The following is an 18,286-nucleotide window of genomic DNA, read 5'->3' on the forward strand; positions in this document are numbered from 1 at the left end:
CGACGCCATCATCCCCATCATCTTGCTCACTGCCCTCACTGTCAGAGCTCGCCCCTTCTGGTAGAGCCGCGTCTCCTTCAGTAGTGCATCTGTCCTCCTGTCGCTGGGCACTACTGTACTGTTGAGGGAGTTGATTTTCGCCCCCAGAAAAATCTTCACCTGTTCCGGTTCCAGCGATGACTTCCCCCAGTGGATCGAGAACCCCAGATTCGTGAGGGTGTCTGTTACGCGTTTTGCGTGCCTCTCGCACTTCTCCCGTGAGTTTTCCTTGACCAGCCAGTCGTCTAAGTAGGGGTAGACATGGATTCCCTGTCTTCGTAGGTGGGCCGCGACCGCCGACAGGCATTTTGTGAAGACCCTTGGTGCCGATTTTAATCCGAAGGCCAGGGTTGTGAACTGGTAGTGTTCCTGCTCGATGTTGAATCTTAGAAGGCCCTTGTGTCTTCTGTTTATTGGGATGTGCAGGTAGGCATCCTTGAGGTCCACGGTGACCATGAAGTCCCCGTCTCTTATTTGGGGCAGTACCTCCTGCAGCGAAGTCATTTTGAACTTCTGCGTTCTGATGAACTTGTTTAGGTAACGAAGGTCCAGGATGGGTCTGAGGTTTCCGTCTACTTTCGGGACCACGAAGTAGTTTGAGTAGACCCCTTTGTTGCGTTCTCTGAACGGCACCGCCTCTATGGCTCTCTTTTCTAGAAGTTTCCGTGTTTCTTCTCTGAGTAGTGCCAGTTCTTGGGCCGATCTCTGTCTTCCCCTTGGTTTCCTGTTTGGAGGTCTTTTCTCCAAATCTACGCAGTATCCGTACTGCATGATGTTCCGTATCCACTTGTCTGTGGTTATACGCCGCCACTCCTGAAGGTAGAACCTCAGTCTTCCGCCTACTGGTGTTGTATGCTCGTAGGCTTTGGAATATTCTCTTCCCCCTGATGTTACTTTTTTGCGCCTCACCCTTGGGGGCATGACGAGGGTAGGCGTCCTCTTGCGTGCTGAGTCACTTTGATGAGGGCTGTTCGCCCCCTCTCCTCCTTTGGCCACGTCCGTTCCCTCTCCCGCGAAAGGACTGGCCCCGAGGTTGGTACTGCCAGTTTTGCTTCTGTTGACCTTGTCCGTGATTTTCACCCTGCTGACCCTGCTGGAACGTCTGGTGCGACGGCCCCTGCTGGCTTCCTCCCCTACCGTAGGGTCTCCTCGAGGGATTGCCTCGCCTCATTCCCCTCAGCTGTAGGGCCCCCATGGACCTCGCCGTTTCGTTTTCTTTTTTCAGCTGGGTGAGCTTCTCGTCCACTGTTGCTCCGAACAGTGTCTCTCCGTTGAAGGGGGTGCCAAGGATGTTGTTCTGCACCTCCGGTTTGAATCCCGAGATTCTTAGCCATGCATGCCTTCTCTCGGTGACCCCTATGGCCATGAGTCTTGCTGAAGTCTCTGCCCCGTCCAACGCCGTCTTTATACAGGAGTTGGCGATGTTCTTGCCTTCGTCTATCAGGTGTGAGGCTCTCTGGCGGTATTCTTCTGGGAGGTGCTTTACTAGCTCCCCCATCTCGTCCCAGTGCTGGTACTGGTGTCTATTGAGGAGTGCATTGGAATTCGCCATGCGCCAGTGCAGTGCGGCGTTCCTCTCGACCTTTCTTCCTGTGAGGTCTATCCTCCTGCTCTCCTTATCAGGTGGTGGGCCCGAAGTTGCTGGTACGTTGGCCCTTCTCCTGGCCGTGGAAGCTATGATGGAGTCGGCGGTCACGCTACCCTTGATGTAAAGGGGGTCCAGGGAAGAGTGCTTATATTTCTTCTCTGTCCTGGGCGTGATCGACCGGCAGGTCGCTGGTTCCATGAAGGCTTCTCTCCCCTGATTCATCACACTTTGTAGCATGGGGAGGAACTGGCTCCTTGTCTGGATGGGGAGCAGGGTCTCGAGGAGAAAATCGGCTTTCGGCTTCTCCTCGTTGAGTTTGACGCCGAAGGCTGTCGCTGCGCTCCTGACCACCATATTGTACACCCCGATGTCGTCGGGTGGCGAAGGCCTCGAAGGGTACGTGTCCACGGGCTCCTCCGGGTTTTCGGTGTCGAGATCCTGCCATTCGATGTCGTGGCTGGTAGATGGCGCCGAGTCGTAGAACGACTGTTGGTCTTCTTCCACGGCTTCTCCGTCATAATAGGTCTCGTCTTCCTCTTCGAGATCCCTTGTTAGGCCTTCGGTGTCGAATTCGTCCTCGACCTCGACGACGTCCGCCGATGAAACCGTTGGAATCTTGAATTCCTTCATCTTGGCGTCGAACTCCTTCTTCCTTTGAAGGATGTTCTCCATTTCGGCCTCGAGCCGCCTCTTCTTTTTCTCCATCTCGGAGATGCTTTCGGCGTCGACCGCGGGTCTTTTCGATGAAACTTGCGTCGACGTCGACCGTTCTTTCAGCGTCGATCGGCCCGTTTCCTGGGTTGTCTTCGACGACCCTTGCTTTTCGGCGTCTTTCGGCACCAGGGAGTCCTTTTCTAAGGATCCGCTCGGCCTCTTGTCCATGGTTCCCCCTTTGGTCGTCTAATTTTTCGGCGCCGGGGCTCCCTTCGTGGACTTAGACTCTGATTTTCTCGAGTCACCCTCGTGTTTTCGAGGTGCTTTCTGTTTTGCGCTCGACGATTCTCTTACCTCGTCTTCTTTTTTCTTGTCGGTCTCTACGACCGTGAAGTTTTCGGCTGTCTCGGCGACGTTGTCCTCGTCGTCCGTGGAGAGGCCCAGATCGTAGAGCGACGGGGCCTTACCCTTGCCATCCATGCTGGCGTTGGCTCTTCTCTGCCGATCTCTCACCCTGAGCGTCTTCGGTGCGAAGGCTGAGCAGGCGTTGCAGTCCTTACTCTGGTGTTCGACCGGTAGGCAGAGGTTGCAGACCGGATGCTGGTCCTTCTGCGCGAACTTGTGGTGGCAGTTTGGGCAGAACTTGAATGGCGTCTTGTCCATTGCGCTCAGGGCCTCTGAGTGCGCATTCTCCAAGGTCGTCGAAGAAAAAGGGCGCTGAACCTCCTTTCTTCGCGCTCCTGATGAAATCTCCTCCTTTCCTGTGATATCCTCTAGTATTTATCGACGAAACTCGCTTTTCTTTCTTCTTCCTTCGAGTGTAATTCTGGAGCTTCCCGATGACGATCCAGACCCAACGGCGGAAAAAAGAATCTGAAGATGGCGCCCCAAAGGTGGGACTTCCGCAGGAAGCACGACGACGTCACGGGAGGTGCACCAAATGGTGGGTCGTCGCCGCCCACCTGGGCTACAAAAAACAAAGAAAAGACTAGAAATCCGGACCCAACCACAAGATCGCGGAATAATGCACAGCATAGTGAATCCAGAAAGATTCACGCTGCAAAATGTCACTAAACCTCTGTTAGTCCTACCTTGTGTGGGTGTGAGAAATACCAACATGAAACCTAGGAAGAACCCTGATTAGAACATGACACATCAAAAGGTGAGAAGGATTATTCATTAAAGAAATGCAATAAACCACATTTCTTTAACTCACCCAAAGGTAGACTGGTGCCACTTTCTCCATCTGCACAGTGAAGCTCCATAAAACCTGCATCAGACTCCCTTTTGAGGAATGGAGATCCGGATGAATGATCTAAAGCAGGAAGAATTTTGAATGAAAAAGTTGTTAGTTATACGTATTAGAAAACAGCGTAATCCTGGCATTCTCTACACTACTAGAGTTATCCATTATACATCTTATTAGGTTGCAATAACACATCAACAAATCGTCTCCACAAGTCATTTGAGAAGAAAGTCAATGGAAATAAACCTTAAGGCAGAAACAAGTTATGTGTGGTGTGCACTAAATTATGTATCAGGGAAACTCTGCTTAAGTGGCATATTATACCTATAATGACTATATTACCCTTGAAGTCTACAACAGTAATTCCCATTGTAAATCAAACCATCAAACATCAATATAAAACCAAAATGTTCAAGTTAACTTTGCCGGCAACTTATGTCCAGAAGTGAGACACACTCGAATACAGACACAAAAGACACATCAATACAACATGGTATTATAACAGTTGCCAATGAACAATAACGAAGTTGTAAAGACCTAGAATGCTAACCTATTGCAAAGAATGTGTGAGCACTGGGAGATATGATGCTAGACAAGGCAAATTAGCATACCTTCACTTTCCTGTGCAGCAGACTGGTGAAAATAGTTGTTATTCCTGCAGTTACAAGTTCTAGGAGTATAGTGAGGCCCAAAAATATTCTTGACCTTTACATTGCTTAGTCCTACATAGTAAAGTGTTTCAAGTTTATGTAAATTATTTTAAACTTTGCAATCCATTACAATATCTATAGTGTTTTAAAATTGTTGTCTCAATGTTCAGATAAGAATATAGCGGACAAGGTTGTGCTCCTATGAATTGAATTATTGTTTTATTAAACGGTATTTCATGTTGAGGGACTAAATATGCTACAAACTAAGAAAGTAGCAGTATGTAAATTGATATCCATTTACTTGCAATGTTTTCAAATAACAAGCATATTTAATATTTGACAAACAGAGCCAGCTCACTATATTTTTCATTAGTAGGCTGTCATATGCAATGAACTAGGAAGTTCAAAAGAGAGCCTCCGCATTAGGTAAAATACATTTTAAGGTGTTGCATGGAGAACTGAAACAGGAACAGTAAACACCAGAAATATAAGACTGAGTGCTTACAAACTAGCAGAATTATTTTGCTTGTACTGTGACTAGATTTTATGTCTTCAAAATTATAACTATCTGCCTGATTTAGAATACAGCAGAAAGGATACTCTGTTGCCTTTGCGGATCAATGCAAATAAATGGTAATCAATTTACATACTACTCCTATCTCAGTTTGTAGCATATTTCGAGCAATAACACAAACAAGACTAATCCAATTTCTAGGAGCACAACATTGTCCCCTATATGCTTATCTGAACAATATATACACACATAAATATAATACAAATTCTAATACAGGAAGAAGGAAGAACTTGACACTCAAAAGAAACTTTGATTGAATGTTTGATTTGCGTAAAATTTGTGATGTTTTCGCTGTTCAGATGCATTGTGCCATACTTTTCTTGATCACAGATCATCTGCAGGGTCAGGTCAAGTTTACCCTTTCAGAGACCCAGAAATTGGTATCTTATTGTTAATCTGAGCACATGCAAGAGCACCACCTTGGCAGAGAGGTCTTGGTGGGAGGTACAAACATTACAGATATTTGCGTTGTCTGAAGTGGGTACTAGAGGGTCACTGTGTGTTATGTCCTGCACACTGGTCTTGGGTCAGGCATACATATCCTTGTATGTGAAGGTATTCAAAGGAAGCAGATCTAGCTAGTCAGCACCAAAGTGCTGAAAAAAGGCAAAAGTCCTGTGTCATGATTCGGGATTTATTTACAATGAACCATGATGTTCTTGAGTAGATTTATCATTCTCTGAAGAGATAAGTCTTCAGCTCTTGTGAATTGCTGCGGGTTGGGGCAGATCTGATGTTTATGGGAATTTCGTTCCACAGCTTATAAGAATAGCGGGAGAAGGTCTGACCTCTTTTTTTCCACTTTTTTGCAGTTTTTTGTTCACAGTGTGGTAATTTCCTAGCATGTGTGGTGCTGTTTACCTGAAGGAGTTAATTTGTCTGCCAGGTATGGAGGAGTAAAAGGTTTCTTTCCCTTGTTTTTTTATCCGCGTATTCCTGAATATTATGGAGGATTGGAGGAGGAGCCAATGTAGTTCCATCAGGGTTGGCTGATACATTTAAACTTCTTTAAGCCTTTTAATGACAGGTGCTGCTTCATGTGCGATTAATTTCAAGGGAGCACGTTTGGTGTCTTCCTGGACCACAGAGAAAGGCATTGCCTCTGTCTTGGCATGAGAGGATTAAAGCTTTTACACCACAGTCAGTTTCTGGGAGGTAGGGTATCACTTTCTCCAAGATGTAAGTTGGTGCTATCTTAGTTTTCTTGGCACTGTGTTCTTAGAAAAAGAAGTCAGCAATAAACATTAGTGGTGGTTGACCAATGAACTTAGGATGCATTTTTATTTCTGTGTTCCATCTCGAAACCATTTTTATATTGCAACTCAATTTTTCCAGCAGTACAATGCAAGGAATCAGGTTCATCCAGGAAGCCCCTTTTTACTTTAAGAAGTGAGAATCTTGCCTTGGCTTTTACTGAGATAAACAAAAAGATGAAGGGGGAATTCTTAAATTAATATCAGCCAGCGTTAATAATTCAGAGCCGCATAGCAGTCCACTAGTTTTTGCTCACACTGAAAACCTAGAACAGGAACTTCCATTAAAAAGAGTTGCTTCTGCTCAAGTAGAAAATGTCATGCCAGATTCCAGCTAGACGGAACAAGACTGGTTTAAATCTCATCAATGAAATGCAGCTGAAGTCTTATGGCACAGTGAACATATGGCAAACCTCTTGGCATACCTGTCGCTCTAGAGATGTCTCACTGAGAAAAACAAAAAAGTAATGGGTGGAATGTTTGAAAAAATGTCAGCCATGGAGAATTACTCATGCGGCATTCCATCCATTTGGCACTTCCTTTGTGCAGATGTTCCTCGGTTCGAGTCACAGACCAACCTGTTGGTACTGGTCTGTCTCGATGGAGAAAGCAGTCTTTAACAAATAGGGTAGACCCATTTTAGTACCCAAGTTATGGCACAATTCAATCGTTGCCCCAGTTTGAGCTCCTGGTAGGAGAAGATGACTAATGAAACCCACTGGATGCTCTTTGCCCATGTGGTTCGCCTCTCCCAAAATGGCACCAAAATCTTTGCCAGAGGCATCTGTTTGCACTTCGAATGGTCTACCATAAACAGCCAACTGAATTAGACAAGCTTTGCCCAGAGCCGCCTTCTGCTAATCAACGAGATCTTACCATTCAACAGTACAAATGACCTGTGTGGGCAGCTGCTTAGAAGTCAAGGCAGGCGAAGCAGCAGCTACAATCCCATAGTTCTCTTCTAAATTGTGATAGCAACCAATGAGTCCAAGAAACACCATTATCTGGGTCCGCGTTTCCTGTTACCCGAGTGTCACACAACCTGAAGTTTGGCCATTCAAGGTTTGATCTCCCCTCTGTCTACCTCAGCCTGAGGTAGATACATAAGTACTTTTGATCTGGCACTTATTTGCCTTGATAGTCAGTACCTCCAGAATATTCTTTGGGTTTTTCGGGCAGTGCTTCTAATTAACAATGACAAAGGCTATGGTGTCCATAAAGACAGCACAAACATCCTCCAGAACAGCAAGGCAATTATTCACTAGCCTTTAAATAGTGATACCCCATTCTTCAGTTCAAACCACACACCTATGAACAACCTGTTTCAGTGCCATTTGGGGTTCAAATGCCATGTTAGCATGATCAACCAGAAGCCACTTGTCAGACAAAAGGTTTCAAGAATTTGGGAGCACCTGGCTGGTTCACTATGATGTCGATCTAGTCTTTATAATCTCTCTGAGGCTTCATTAGTCCACACAAAACCTCAAGTTGCAGTACCTTGCTCAGGCACCAGTACCTCTGAGATTGCCCAAGGGCCCGGGGATTTATTATTGGACTAAGGTACAACATCATAGCCATCTCTGCCACAATACTATCTAGGACCTCTTCTTAGATTTGATATCTTAAAAATGTGACTATTCACAAGAAGGCAGTTAGTATAGTGTCAATTCTTTGCATGCGCTCGACCGTCAGACCGGGAGTCCACAGAAAAAGGCTTGAGAATTGCCTTAGAAAAGCCCTGAACTTCTTTTGCTGTGTAGGTGTCAAATGTGGTGAAATAATTATGTTCTCCAATGATTCACCTTTTGGTATCCTCTTGTAGAAGGTTTGGAAGTGTCTTATTGGCCTCCCCATCCTTTTCTCCAGCTACAAGCACAGATCTCTGCACACAAAAGTTATATTTCTTACGCCTGTCGTAAAGCTGGTGGAGTGCACGGCCAGCTCTTAAGTCAATCAAACAACATATTTCACTGATCTTTTGCAGAGCAGTGAAAGGTTTGGTCTATTTGTCGTCAAGAAGACTAAAAAGCTTCATGATAAGGGGCTAATGTCCATGATATGCAGTCATTGCAGCATTCTGAAAACATCATTCCTTTACGAGAAGCACCAGGAGTGACACAATGCTTCATATACAAACCTGTAATAAAGGTACAAAATACAAACATACAAATATGAAAAATACAAGCTGTATTTAAACGATAGGATTGGCACAAAATAAGCAGGGACCATAGATATATGCATAGATATAGTGAAAAGTTAGACAATCAAATTCTTGAGGAAGGGATATGTACAAATGTACAACAGGATATAGCTAGAAATAGCAATTTTATTGAGAAAGGATGCTGAGAGGATATACATAAATTTACAGCTGCTAACCCAGGTAGTGTTAGTGGTAAAAGCAGAAAACGACTCATCCTAGGGAAGTGTACTACAGTGTTGAAGAGGTGGTGGTGTGGTAGTGTACTAAAGGCATCATAATTAACTTATACCATTAATCCCTTCTTTTAGCATCCCCAGACACCAATCTTTCATCATTTTAAAGAAGTATTTTGAACGTTAAGGTAAGACAGCTATCATGCTTTAAAAAAATATTTTGGGGGAAAAATTACTGAGGATTTTTATTTAAAGTCATATCTAGAAGAACCCACCTCTCAATGGTTATATTGAGTCACCTAAACATTGGCCTGCTCAACACTACAACACTGCGCTGTCTAAAAAAGATAGGTCAGTTACAAGGTAGGTCAATCAAACTATCTCCACATACCCTGGACAAACAAACAAAGACTGACCACTAGAGTTGGGATTTATAACTTTAAAAACCTGATGAACTAAAGTGAACACACGTCCAAACCTGGAGTAGTTTATGAGACTTAAAAAACACACCAGGAAGTTATAGGGTGATGATGCATAACACACTTACTTGTGGATTGAGTCATACTTGCTCTTTTTGCAGAATTTTGTTGATCAATGGAATAGGTCACGTCCTCTACTTTTCTACTAATGGATGCAACTGGAGCGACAACAGCGTGTCCTATCAGTAAAATAATGATCCATGTATGAATATCGTTTTGCATACAAGAAGAAAACAAATTGCACTCAACTTTAAGGGTGCCACCACTTCTGAAAAAGCCTTGCGTTTTCAGCTACCGGATGCTGACGTATTTGCTGGCAATAGTTCAACCAGAACGGAGAAAACATCATGGCATATTACTCACAGGCATCCATGTCATAAGTGCTAGCATTCCAATCATTTTAAACAGAAAGCCATGCTATTCCTTAATGCTAAAATGCTCAAATAATTTGGGGGTAGGCAACAGTGAAACATGATATTTGCCTGCTGCCATTGCAATCCAATGGGGAAAGGTAGAAGCTGATCTGATGCCTTGGGGCTCCTAAGGGTACTACGCTTTGAATTGTGATCATAGTCATCTTAATGGCAATTCTCCCCCCCCCCAGTAAGGAAGCAGTCCTAAAATGTCCTGCTCCCTAGTATATGCCACGTCCCAGCGTAGATAGCGGGAGGATACACGTTAGGCATGGGTGTGAGTGTGTTTGTGATAGCTTTGTCTGCTGGGACTACGTTTCCCATAAGTCTGTGGGCCTCGTCACATGCCTTTTGGACAGGAAACGTACTTAAGCACCGCCCACAGCCTGCCAGGTGCTTGCCAATCAAGTACTTCCTGATAGCCTGCCAAGTTCGCTTGTCGTCCAAACGGAGTTCTGCGTCCCATATTTAATCAAGAAGGAAGTTTGCCCGAGGACGAACTCGCACGCTGTGTGCCTCACTGTTACTTTATTCCGAGAGACCTCGTTAAAGGAAGACGCACGGTAACCGCGTCTGGAGCCGTTGCTCAGCTCCTTCTCCCAGGTGCGTGTGCCCACGCGCACTGCATTAGGCAACAAGCAGAGGCGCGTCTGTGAGCCGGCCCTCACGCCCGTCTTTGAGGACTAGACACGCCTTCCCCACTTGTGACTTCGGACGTAGCATACGAGCGGACGCTCGTCGGAGAGCCACTTGAAAGGCTCGGATCCCGTTTTAATTTTCTTTCCGTTTGGTTTGCTCAGAAGACTAATGCCTGTGGAGTTCCTGCACGCGCTACAGAGCGCCTGTAAGGCTCGCCTTTAGCGCTGCTCCTATCCCCTCCTGCCGGGGGAGACTAAGCAGACCCCGCGTAGGAACGCTCCAAAAGCCTCGGAGAAGCCTGCATTGTGAGACCCGCCTCCTGCTCTGAGGACCATCCACAGCTAAGTGCTACTTATGTTTTGTGTACATACGTATGGACAAAGGCGCTTGCGATAACCTGGTGCCTTTCTTACTTGCACCCTTAGCTCTAGACACCTTGTATTGGGTAGTGTGCAGCAGAACTGCCACGTAAGTGCTCCTTCATGTTTAAGTGATAGTTCCTTGCATCTAGGGGGTTTGTTGGTACACATGTGTGTTGTGTTTTTTTTTTCACTGCAGGGAACACGGGGTTAGCCAGCTGGAGATCCCGAATTGAACAGAGGTCTACGCCACGTGCCTTCTCCCTGAGTGTTATTTCGCAGCTGCACCTTTCTGTTTCCTTTCATCCCTTTTTTCCCTTTCCCCCGTTATGGAGCCGTCTGTTGAGTGACGCATATACATCCTCAAGGGCTACTCCGTAAAGGGGATTGGGTTACTACGCATCGTCCCTCGCTCCCGCTGTATCCGGCTTGTAGAGGTTAGTTGTCTGACAGTATGATTGAGTATTGCCTAGTGTTACAATAAGGTTGTAAATGCACCATCTTTAGCAAACCTGTAGGGCATTACACTGCAGTAGCAATGTGGATACATCCCTGTTACGAAGGTGGCAAAAATGGCGTCAATGTCTTTTTTGCAAGTCTGAACGAACTACGAATGATTGACTAACGGAAATGGGGATAAACTTAACAGGAAGATAACTACATTTCTAATGTAGAAATAAATAATGCACGTGTTGGTGGAACTAATCGAAGTAGGGTAAATTCAAAGCATCAAACTTTACAGAAAAAAAGACCATATACTAAATCATTTTGAGGATGTGACTCACCAGGGCTTGGGTTGGTAATATTTTCCCCTTCAGCACAATGATGAGCCATGAATCGGGCATTTGACTCATTCTTCAGAAATGGAAATCCTGTTGATAAGGTAGATTTTAAACAACTGCATTTTCAAATCAAGTACGACAATTTACAGTTCTCCCAACCCAACACATTTATTTCTCCAAACTAGATTGAGGGCCCTTTTGTGAGTGAGGTGGTATTCTCAATTCAGCCTACTCAAATGTGTTACTGGAATTTCAATAAATGTGGGAATGCTGCATTCCCGCTTATCCCCATCTGGCATTTCACTAGCTAAAAGTTGAAGACATTAAAATGTGGTAAAAGGGCCCAAGATGTGGAATGAATGTGAAAACTGGGAGTGATGTTCCAAACTCCTGCAATAACTCTTCATTCTTCAGTGGCCCTCAAGTGCAAAGTCGGAATATTGTAATTTCCCCAGCTGTTGGTATCTGCAATTTAAGGAGAAAAATACAAAAGACTGATTCTCCTCCCCTTTGTAAAAGGATCAGTGCTAGCCTTTAATATCTCTGGTATTTGCACACGATGTAAATGAGTTCATATTCAAGGAGGCCATAAGAGAGCAATGCACATTTTTAGTGTACTCTGATTAACATTGACTAATATAACCTGCAAAGGCCCTCATTGCAGGAATACTTGAAAACCATTGCAATAGTGCAGTCAGAAATGACTAGAACAATGGGGGTATTGTTATTTCAGTGGCATTGGCATCACTGCAATTTTCCAAGTATTTACCCTCAATATGGGGAATATTCACAGGAACGGGTGATAGCGTTCCAATTCACGCATGTTCTGCCCTGTGCACGTTTCTGCAGGCTTTCTCTGATAAAGTGTAAGGGGTAATGGCGGCATCATCAGGGTGCAGTTATCCTGTTTGGACCATAAACTTTTGTTTAGGACCAAATGATGATTACGCATAATACTTATAATGAGGTCTATACTTGTCTTTTCTAGTTTCATTCAAGCCAGCAGTCTGACATGATGAAAAAGTGTGGCAACAAAAATTCATTTTTCACAGCAAAAAAGTATGCATATTTAATGATGTCAGAAAACAAATCCATAATAGAAAATACAGAGGACAATTCAGAGAAAGACCAGCTAAGAAAACATGTCTTGGTGTTGTTTCTTTACAGGCCTGTCACACAGTGAAGGTAAGACCCAGTGGATGAACAGTTCATCACCTGGCAATTCTGGGCATTTTTATGTTCGCCTTTCAAGGTGCTTTAGCCTCATTCATGCCACATAAGGCGTCTGCACCCTGTTAAACCATGAGTGAAGCTGGAAAGAGTCTACTGGCTCCAACCTGCCTCCTAAAGCAGTTTTGGGGCAGACAATGCTTTACACCCAGGCCACCCCTTTAGATATCATCCCTGCACTCACAAACCTGCATGACCCGCACCAAGGCCACAGCAAATATTTGTCACTTGCTCAGAGCAGGTGATAAATAACATTCAACTTCATGTTTCATGGAAAAACCTACATTAAAGGACTGGAAATCCCTAGCAATTCAAGGTTTCTCAGGTTGTCCTTCTTTCTATTTTATAATATCTGTTAATCCAGGGGAAACAATGGCTGAATCGTTAATTCTGGCCCAGGCATCTCCTTGCAGAGCAGGAATTGAGGAAACAAGTCCGACATTTTGAGTTAGCAACCCATCCACAAATTCAAGTGTGTTGATATTAAATGCTATTATACTGTTCAACAGACTTCTACTTTTCTGTCCATTTTCAATGGCTCTTTAGGCGTCCTTGGCCTCCAACCGGAGGCCGTGCACCCAAGGGGGCTCTGCTGGGGGCCCCCGAAGACGCTTTCCAACATGGTTTCCATGTCGGACAGACCGGCATGGAAACCATGTCGGAAACCGTCATAGCCATCTCAAGGGCGGAAAGAACCGCCCTTGAGATTACTTGCCGGATTCCAATTGGCAGACGGGCTCTCCGAGCTCGTCAAAGCCAGCCCGAATGACAGTCAGGGTTCCTTTCCGACCGCCTCCATAGTAATGCAGCGGTCAGAAAGGAATCGGACCGGCCCATTACGATTCAGGCCGGAAGGCTCCAATCGTCGGTCGCAGCCTTCCGAGCCACATTTTAATCAGCCCCTATGTCCTCTAGAAGCACAATTTGGGCGGCATTGCTGCAGGAGATTTGCCTCTACCTGAATCAGGTGTTGTGCTGTTGTTTGCGCCGTCTCATGCTTCTTAGACTTGATAGCTGGAGGTGTGACCTAATCGGATGCCTCATGGAAAGATATTCTAAGGTTCGCCACCAAGTAAACTTATAAATACTGTGCATTTTTAAACCTACCCGAATGATTTGTTATTTGACTTAATTGTCCATGTTCTAAAATATGCTATGTCTTGTGGTTTGACAACCACTGTAGTGATTTTATAAGAAATAGGCTAACAATGTAATAATCATTACACAACTGTTCAACTTTTTATCCATCTAAGTATACCTATGAATTTTTTATTTATATATTATTGTATGGTTTAATCAATGCAAGTGTCTGGTATTTCACATTTATGCATGAATCGTAGCAATCTTTATATTTCTCCTTTAATATCATTTTTATCCTAACTTGACCATTCGTTATTTTTTTTTTTTATCATTGCCTGCAAAGATATACGTTCATGCATAGTGAAATCATCTGAACCACCCTTGACCTTTAGATTCAATAATAGACTGTGCTTTAACTGACTGCCCTTGGATTTTTTGTGTTCACCTTCTTTCAACTACTCTGATTATGCTGACACACTGTAACACATGGAAGCACGGACATATACGCAAGAGCGAATGCTTGTGTGTTCTAACATTAGTACAATTAATCCGGACCGAATGGGTTGGTCAATGCATAAAACATTTACAACACGTAGGATTTAGAAAACCTCTTTTAAAAAGTTCATTACAAATCGATCTGTGGACATTTCTGAGGAAATACACAGTGGGGATTGGCATATCTGCTAGAATCTATTTAACATTAATTTGCTGCCATCTTCCAGTGGAAATGAACAGCAGTTCAGGGGAAGCTGTGACCATCTTTGAAATATCCAAAGTGCAGGCAGCGAAAAAAAAAAAAAAAAGATGTTTTGCATACATGTCCTAATATTTTTTTAAAGTTAGTGAATAAACAAATAAGAGCAAAGGGATTACTTTCTGCACACAGTGGTTGTATGAGAGAAAGAAGTACAGAGTGGTGATTCACTAAAATAGTCCTTAATTGTTTCCAATACAAGCCCTCCATATGAGGTGAAATAATACACCAAGCAGCCAACAGAATGAAGTTAGCGAGAAATACTCTTCTCGGCAGAGCCTGAACCGCTCAATGTGAATTTTTGATGTTTAGAATGAAGAACAGGTATTAAGAGAAATTACAGAAACTTGCGCTGTCAAGCCAGAATAGAAAAGTAGGTCTTGTTTAACCACCTGTGGGCAGCCACGCCCCAGGATATTAGGGAGGAGCATCACTATGCACCAAGAAGACGGCCCAGTAATGCCTAACGGCCCATGAACCACAATAGCAGAAGTAAATCAAAGGGTAGTAGTCAACATGCTTCAATATGAGCCTAGGTCGCTGACTGACATGAGAAACTCGAGAGGTTGGCGGCATGTGCAACCTACCTGAACTGGGATTGATGCTACAGTCCGCTGCGTCTGCATTCTGTTGCACTGTCACACTAGTCTCAAATTCCCATTCCTTTCGCAAGACGTTATCAGAATTCTGAAGCTGCATTCCTGTTCAAGGGAAAAATATTGAAACATTTTCAAATCTTAATTGTTTGTTACAGAAGCCAGAAAATGTCCTGTTATTTTCAGATCCTCCATACATGGTATAGGTCTAGCAGAATGAATCAAAGCGCGAGTGTAGCCTTCAGATACTTCAGAAATTTAAAATTATAATTTTAGAAGATAAATTTAGGGACGGAAGAAAAAGGAATATGCTACTTACCGTATGCGTCTGTTCTTGGCATGTAGAGCTGCAGATCTACACACTGTGCATAGATCGCCATCTGGTGTTGGGCTGGGATGTTTGCACTTGTTTTTGTCTTGGAAAGTCTTTGGAAGTCACGAGGTATGTGACTCCTCCTTTGGATCATAGTGCGCATGGGCATTGGCTCCATCCTCAGATTGTTTTTCGCCAGCAGGGAAATGAAGGAGCTTTGTAAGAAACAGGAAAGATGCTCATGTATGCTGTATCTAAGTAAGATAATACTGGAACAGATAAAGTTAGCCGGGGAGGCGGGTGGGCGTGTGTAGATCTGCAGCTCTACATGCCATGAACAGATGCATACTGGTAAGTAGCATATTCCGTTCGAGGCATATGAGCTGCAGATTACACACTATGCATAGATTGTATAGCAGTATCCCCTCATAGCGGCGACCACCAGTATCTGTTGCAGTAGTTTGAAATAGTGTTTTGAGTACAGCCTGGCCCACACTAGCTTGTTGTTTAGTTTGCACATCTACACAATAGTGTTTTGTGAATGTGTGCGGTGTAGACCATGTAGCTGCTCTGCAGATATCGTCTAAGGGAATGTTCCCTAAAAATGCCATTGAAGCCCCTATCTTTCGTGTAGAGTGGGCTTCAGGAGGAACAGATAATGTACGTTTTGCTTTGTGGTAACAAACTTGTATGCATTTGACAATCCACCTACCTATCCCAGATTTAGATGTGGGGTTGCCCTTGTGTGGTGGCGAGAAAGACACAAATAGTTGTTTGGTCTTACGAAAAGGTTGTGTTCTCTCTATGTAGTACAGCAGTGCTCTTTTGACGTCTAAGGTGTGAAGAGCTCTTTCTGCGACTGTTTGTGGCTGCAAGAAGAATACAGGCAGCTCCACAGATTGAGGTGGAAGGGAGAAATGAGTTTAGGGAGGAATTTAGGATTAGTTCGGAGAACAAACTTATTATGATGCATCTGCAGAAAGGGTTCCTGAATGGTTAGTGCTTGCAGTTCGCTAACTCTTCGTAGAGAAGTAATGGCTACTAGGAAAGCAGTTTTCCATGCTAAGAATTGTAGCTCACATTTATGTAGAGGTTCAAATGGAGGCCCCATTAGTCTTGTGAGAACGATGTTTAAATTCCACACAGGTGAAGGTGGTACTCTGGGGGGAATTATTCTTTTGAGTCCCTCCATAAAGGCCTTTATGGCAGGTACTCTGAAAAGTGAGAGATGTTGTCTATTTTGTAGATATGCTGCTATAGCAGCAAGATGCAGTCTGATAGACGTGTAGGCTAAGTTGCATCTTTGGAGGTGTAGTAAGTAGCCTATGATGTGTTGGATAGACACATCGAGGGGATCAGTGTTGTTGTTATGACAGTATACTACAAATCATTTACACTTGGCTGCATAGCAGGGTCTAGTGGTAGGCCGTCTAGCTTCTTTAATGACGTTCATACATTCAAGAGGAAGGTTAAGGTAACCGAATTCTAGGACTTCAGGAGCCAGATCGCTAGGTTGAGCTGAGCTGGGTCTGGGTATTGGATCTCTCCATGATTCTGTGTTAAGAGGCGTGGAGAGAGGTGTAATTTTTGGTGCGGAACTACAGAGAGTTCCAGCAATGTGGTGTACCATGGTTGTCTGGCCCAAGTTGGAGCAACTAGGATGAGCTTTAAGGAGTGTTGCTGTCGTTTGCGCACCACTAGTGGAATGAGTGGGAGAGGCAGAAAAGCGTACACAAATCTGCCTGACCAGTTCATCCATATCGCATTGCCTTTGGACAATGGGTGAGGATACCTGGCGGCGAAGCTTGGGCATTTGGCGTTTTCTTGGGTGGCGGAGAGGTCTATCTGTGGTTGCCCCCACATCTGAAAAAACGGTTGAAGAACTTGCGGATGAAGTTCCCACTCGTGGATTTGTTGTGTTTGACGGCTCAACAGATCGGCTATTGTGTTTTGGACTCCTGGGACATGTTGGGCTAGGAGAAAGATGTTCTGAGGTATAGCCCACCTCCATATGCTCTGTGCGGGCTGAGAGAGCTGCAGAGTGTGTCCCGCCTTGTTTTTGCATACAATACATGGCTGTCATGTTGTCGGTGCGGACTAAGACAGCTTTGCCTGATATGTGATTTTGAAATGCTTTTAAGGCTAGGAATATGGCTAGTAACTCCAGGTGGTTGATGTGGAGTAACTTTTGTTGAGGTGTCCACCTGCCCTGCATGGTGTGATGTAGTAGGTGAGCTCCCCAGCCGGAGGGAGATGCGTCCGCCGTCAGAAGTATTTGGGGAATCGGCTCTAGGAACGGTCGCCCTTTGGAAAGGTTCTTGGTGTTCCACCACTGCAGAGAGCGATGGGTACGACCGTCTACCAACACCAGATCTGTTAGCTGACCTTGAGCCTGGTTCCATTGGCGTGCTAAGCACTCTTGGAGAGGACGCATCTGGAGTCTTGCATGAGGCACTATGAATATGCAAGTGGCCATCATCCCTATGAGTTGCATGAACACTCGAGCTGGACTTGAGTGTTGTGGTTGGAATTTGGTGAGAAGAGCTTGTATTCCTGCTATCCTGGCGGGACTGGGATAGGCTAGCGCTCTTAAGGTGTCGATTGTGGCACCGAGGTATTGTTGCGTGTGGGACGGTTGCAGTTGGGATTTGCCATGGTTTATTGTGAACCCCAGGTCGTGAAGTTGTTGAATAGTGGTGTGAGTGTGTTGTACACACTGATTGTATGAGCTGGCTTTTATGAGCCAGTCGTCTAGATATGGAAAGACGCGGATGTGCTGTCGTCTTAGATGTGCTGCCACTACCGCTAGGCACATGGTAAACACTCTTGGTGCTGTGGTGACTCTGAATGGGAGTACTTTGAATTGATAGTGCTGACCGTCCACTACGAATCTGAGATATTTTCTGTGAGTGCTGTGAATGGGAATGTGGAAATAGGCGTCCTTGAGGTCTAGGGTAGTAAGGATGTCGACCTGTGAAAGCAGAGGAAGAACCTGCTGAAGTGTGACCATGAGGAAATGGTCTGAGTGTATGTATAGGTTTAGGGGTCTGAGGTCTAAAATAGGCCTGAGAGAGCCGTCCTTTTTTGGTATGAGAAAATAGAGAGAGTAAACTCCCTTGTTTTGTTGGTGCAGGGGAACTGGTTCTATTGCACTTTTTTGTAGGAGGGAGATTACCTCCTACTTTAGCTGTAACAGATGTTCTTGTGACATTGGACGCTGTTTGGGTGGTATGTTTGGGGGGTAGATGTTAGTTCGAGACAGTA

The 18,286-nt window shown here is 44.7% G+C and overlaps 1 protein-coding gene across 4 annotated transcripts in view; it reads right to left on the minus strand.

The window, feature by feature from the left end:
- The window catches only part of LOC146790006 (uncharacterized), a 195,658-nt gene that overhangs the window by 100,526 nt on the left and 76,846 nt on the right, over window positions 1-18,286 (minus strand). For 2 of the 4 annotated variants that reach the window (XM_085628325.1, XM_085628323.1), the window contains exons 5-8: window positions 14,701-14,814; window positions 11,053-11,139; window positions 8,925-9,035; window positions 3,498-3,596 (exon numbers count right to left, since the gene is read on the minus strand). In XM_085628325.1, the coding sequence (XP_085484451.1) occupies window positions 3,498-3,596; window positions 8,925-9,035; window positions 11,053-11,139; window positions 14,701-14,814 (411 nt within the window). The remainder of the gene's footprint in view (window positions 1-3,497; window positions 3,597-8,924; window positions 9,036-11,052; window positions 11,140-14,700; window positions 14,815-18,286) is intronic. The other 2 variants (XM_085628324.1, XM_085628326.1) reach the window with 2 other exon arrangements.

The sequence above is a fragment of the Triturus cristatus genome, chromosome 10 (assembly GCF_964204655.1).
Source record: "Triturus cristatus chromosome 10, aTriCri1.1, whole genome shotgun sequence".
NCBI classification, from domain to species: domain Eukaryota; kingdom Metazoa; phylum Chordata; class Amphibia; order Caudata; family Salamandridae; genus Triturus; species Triturus cristatus.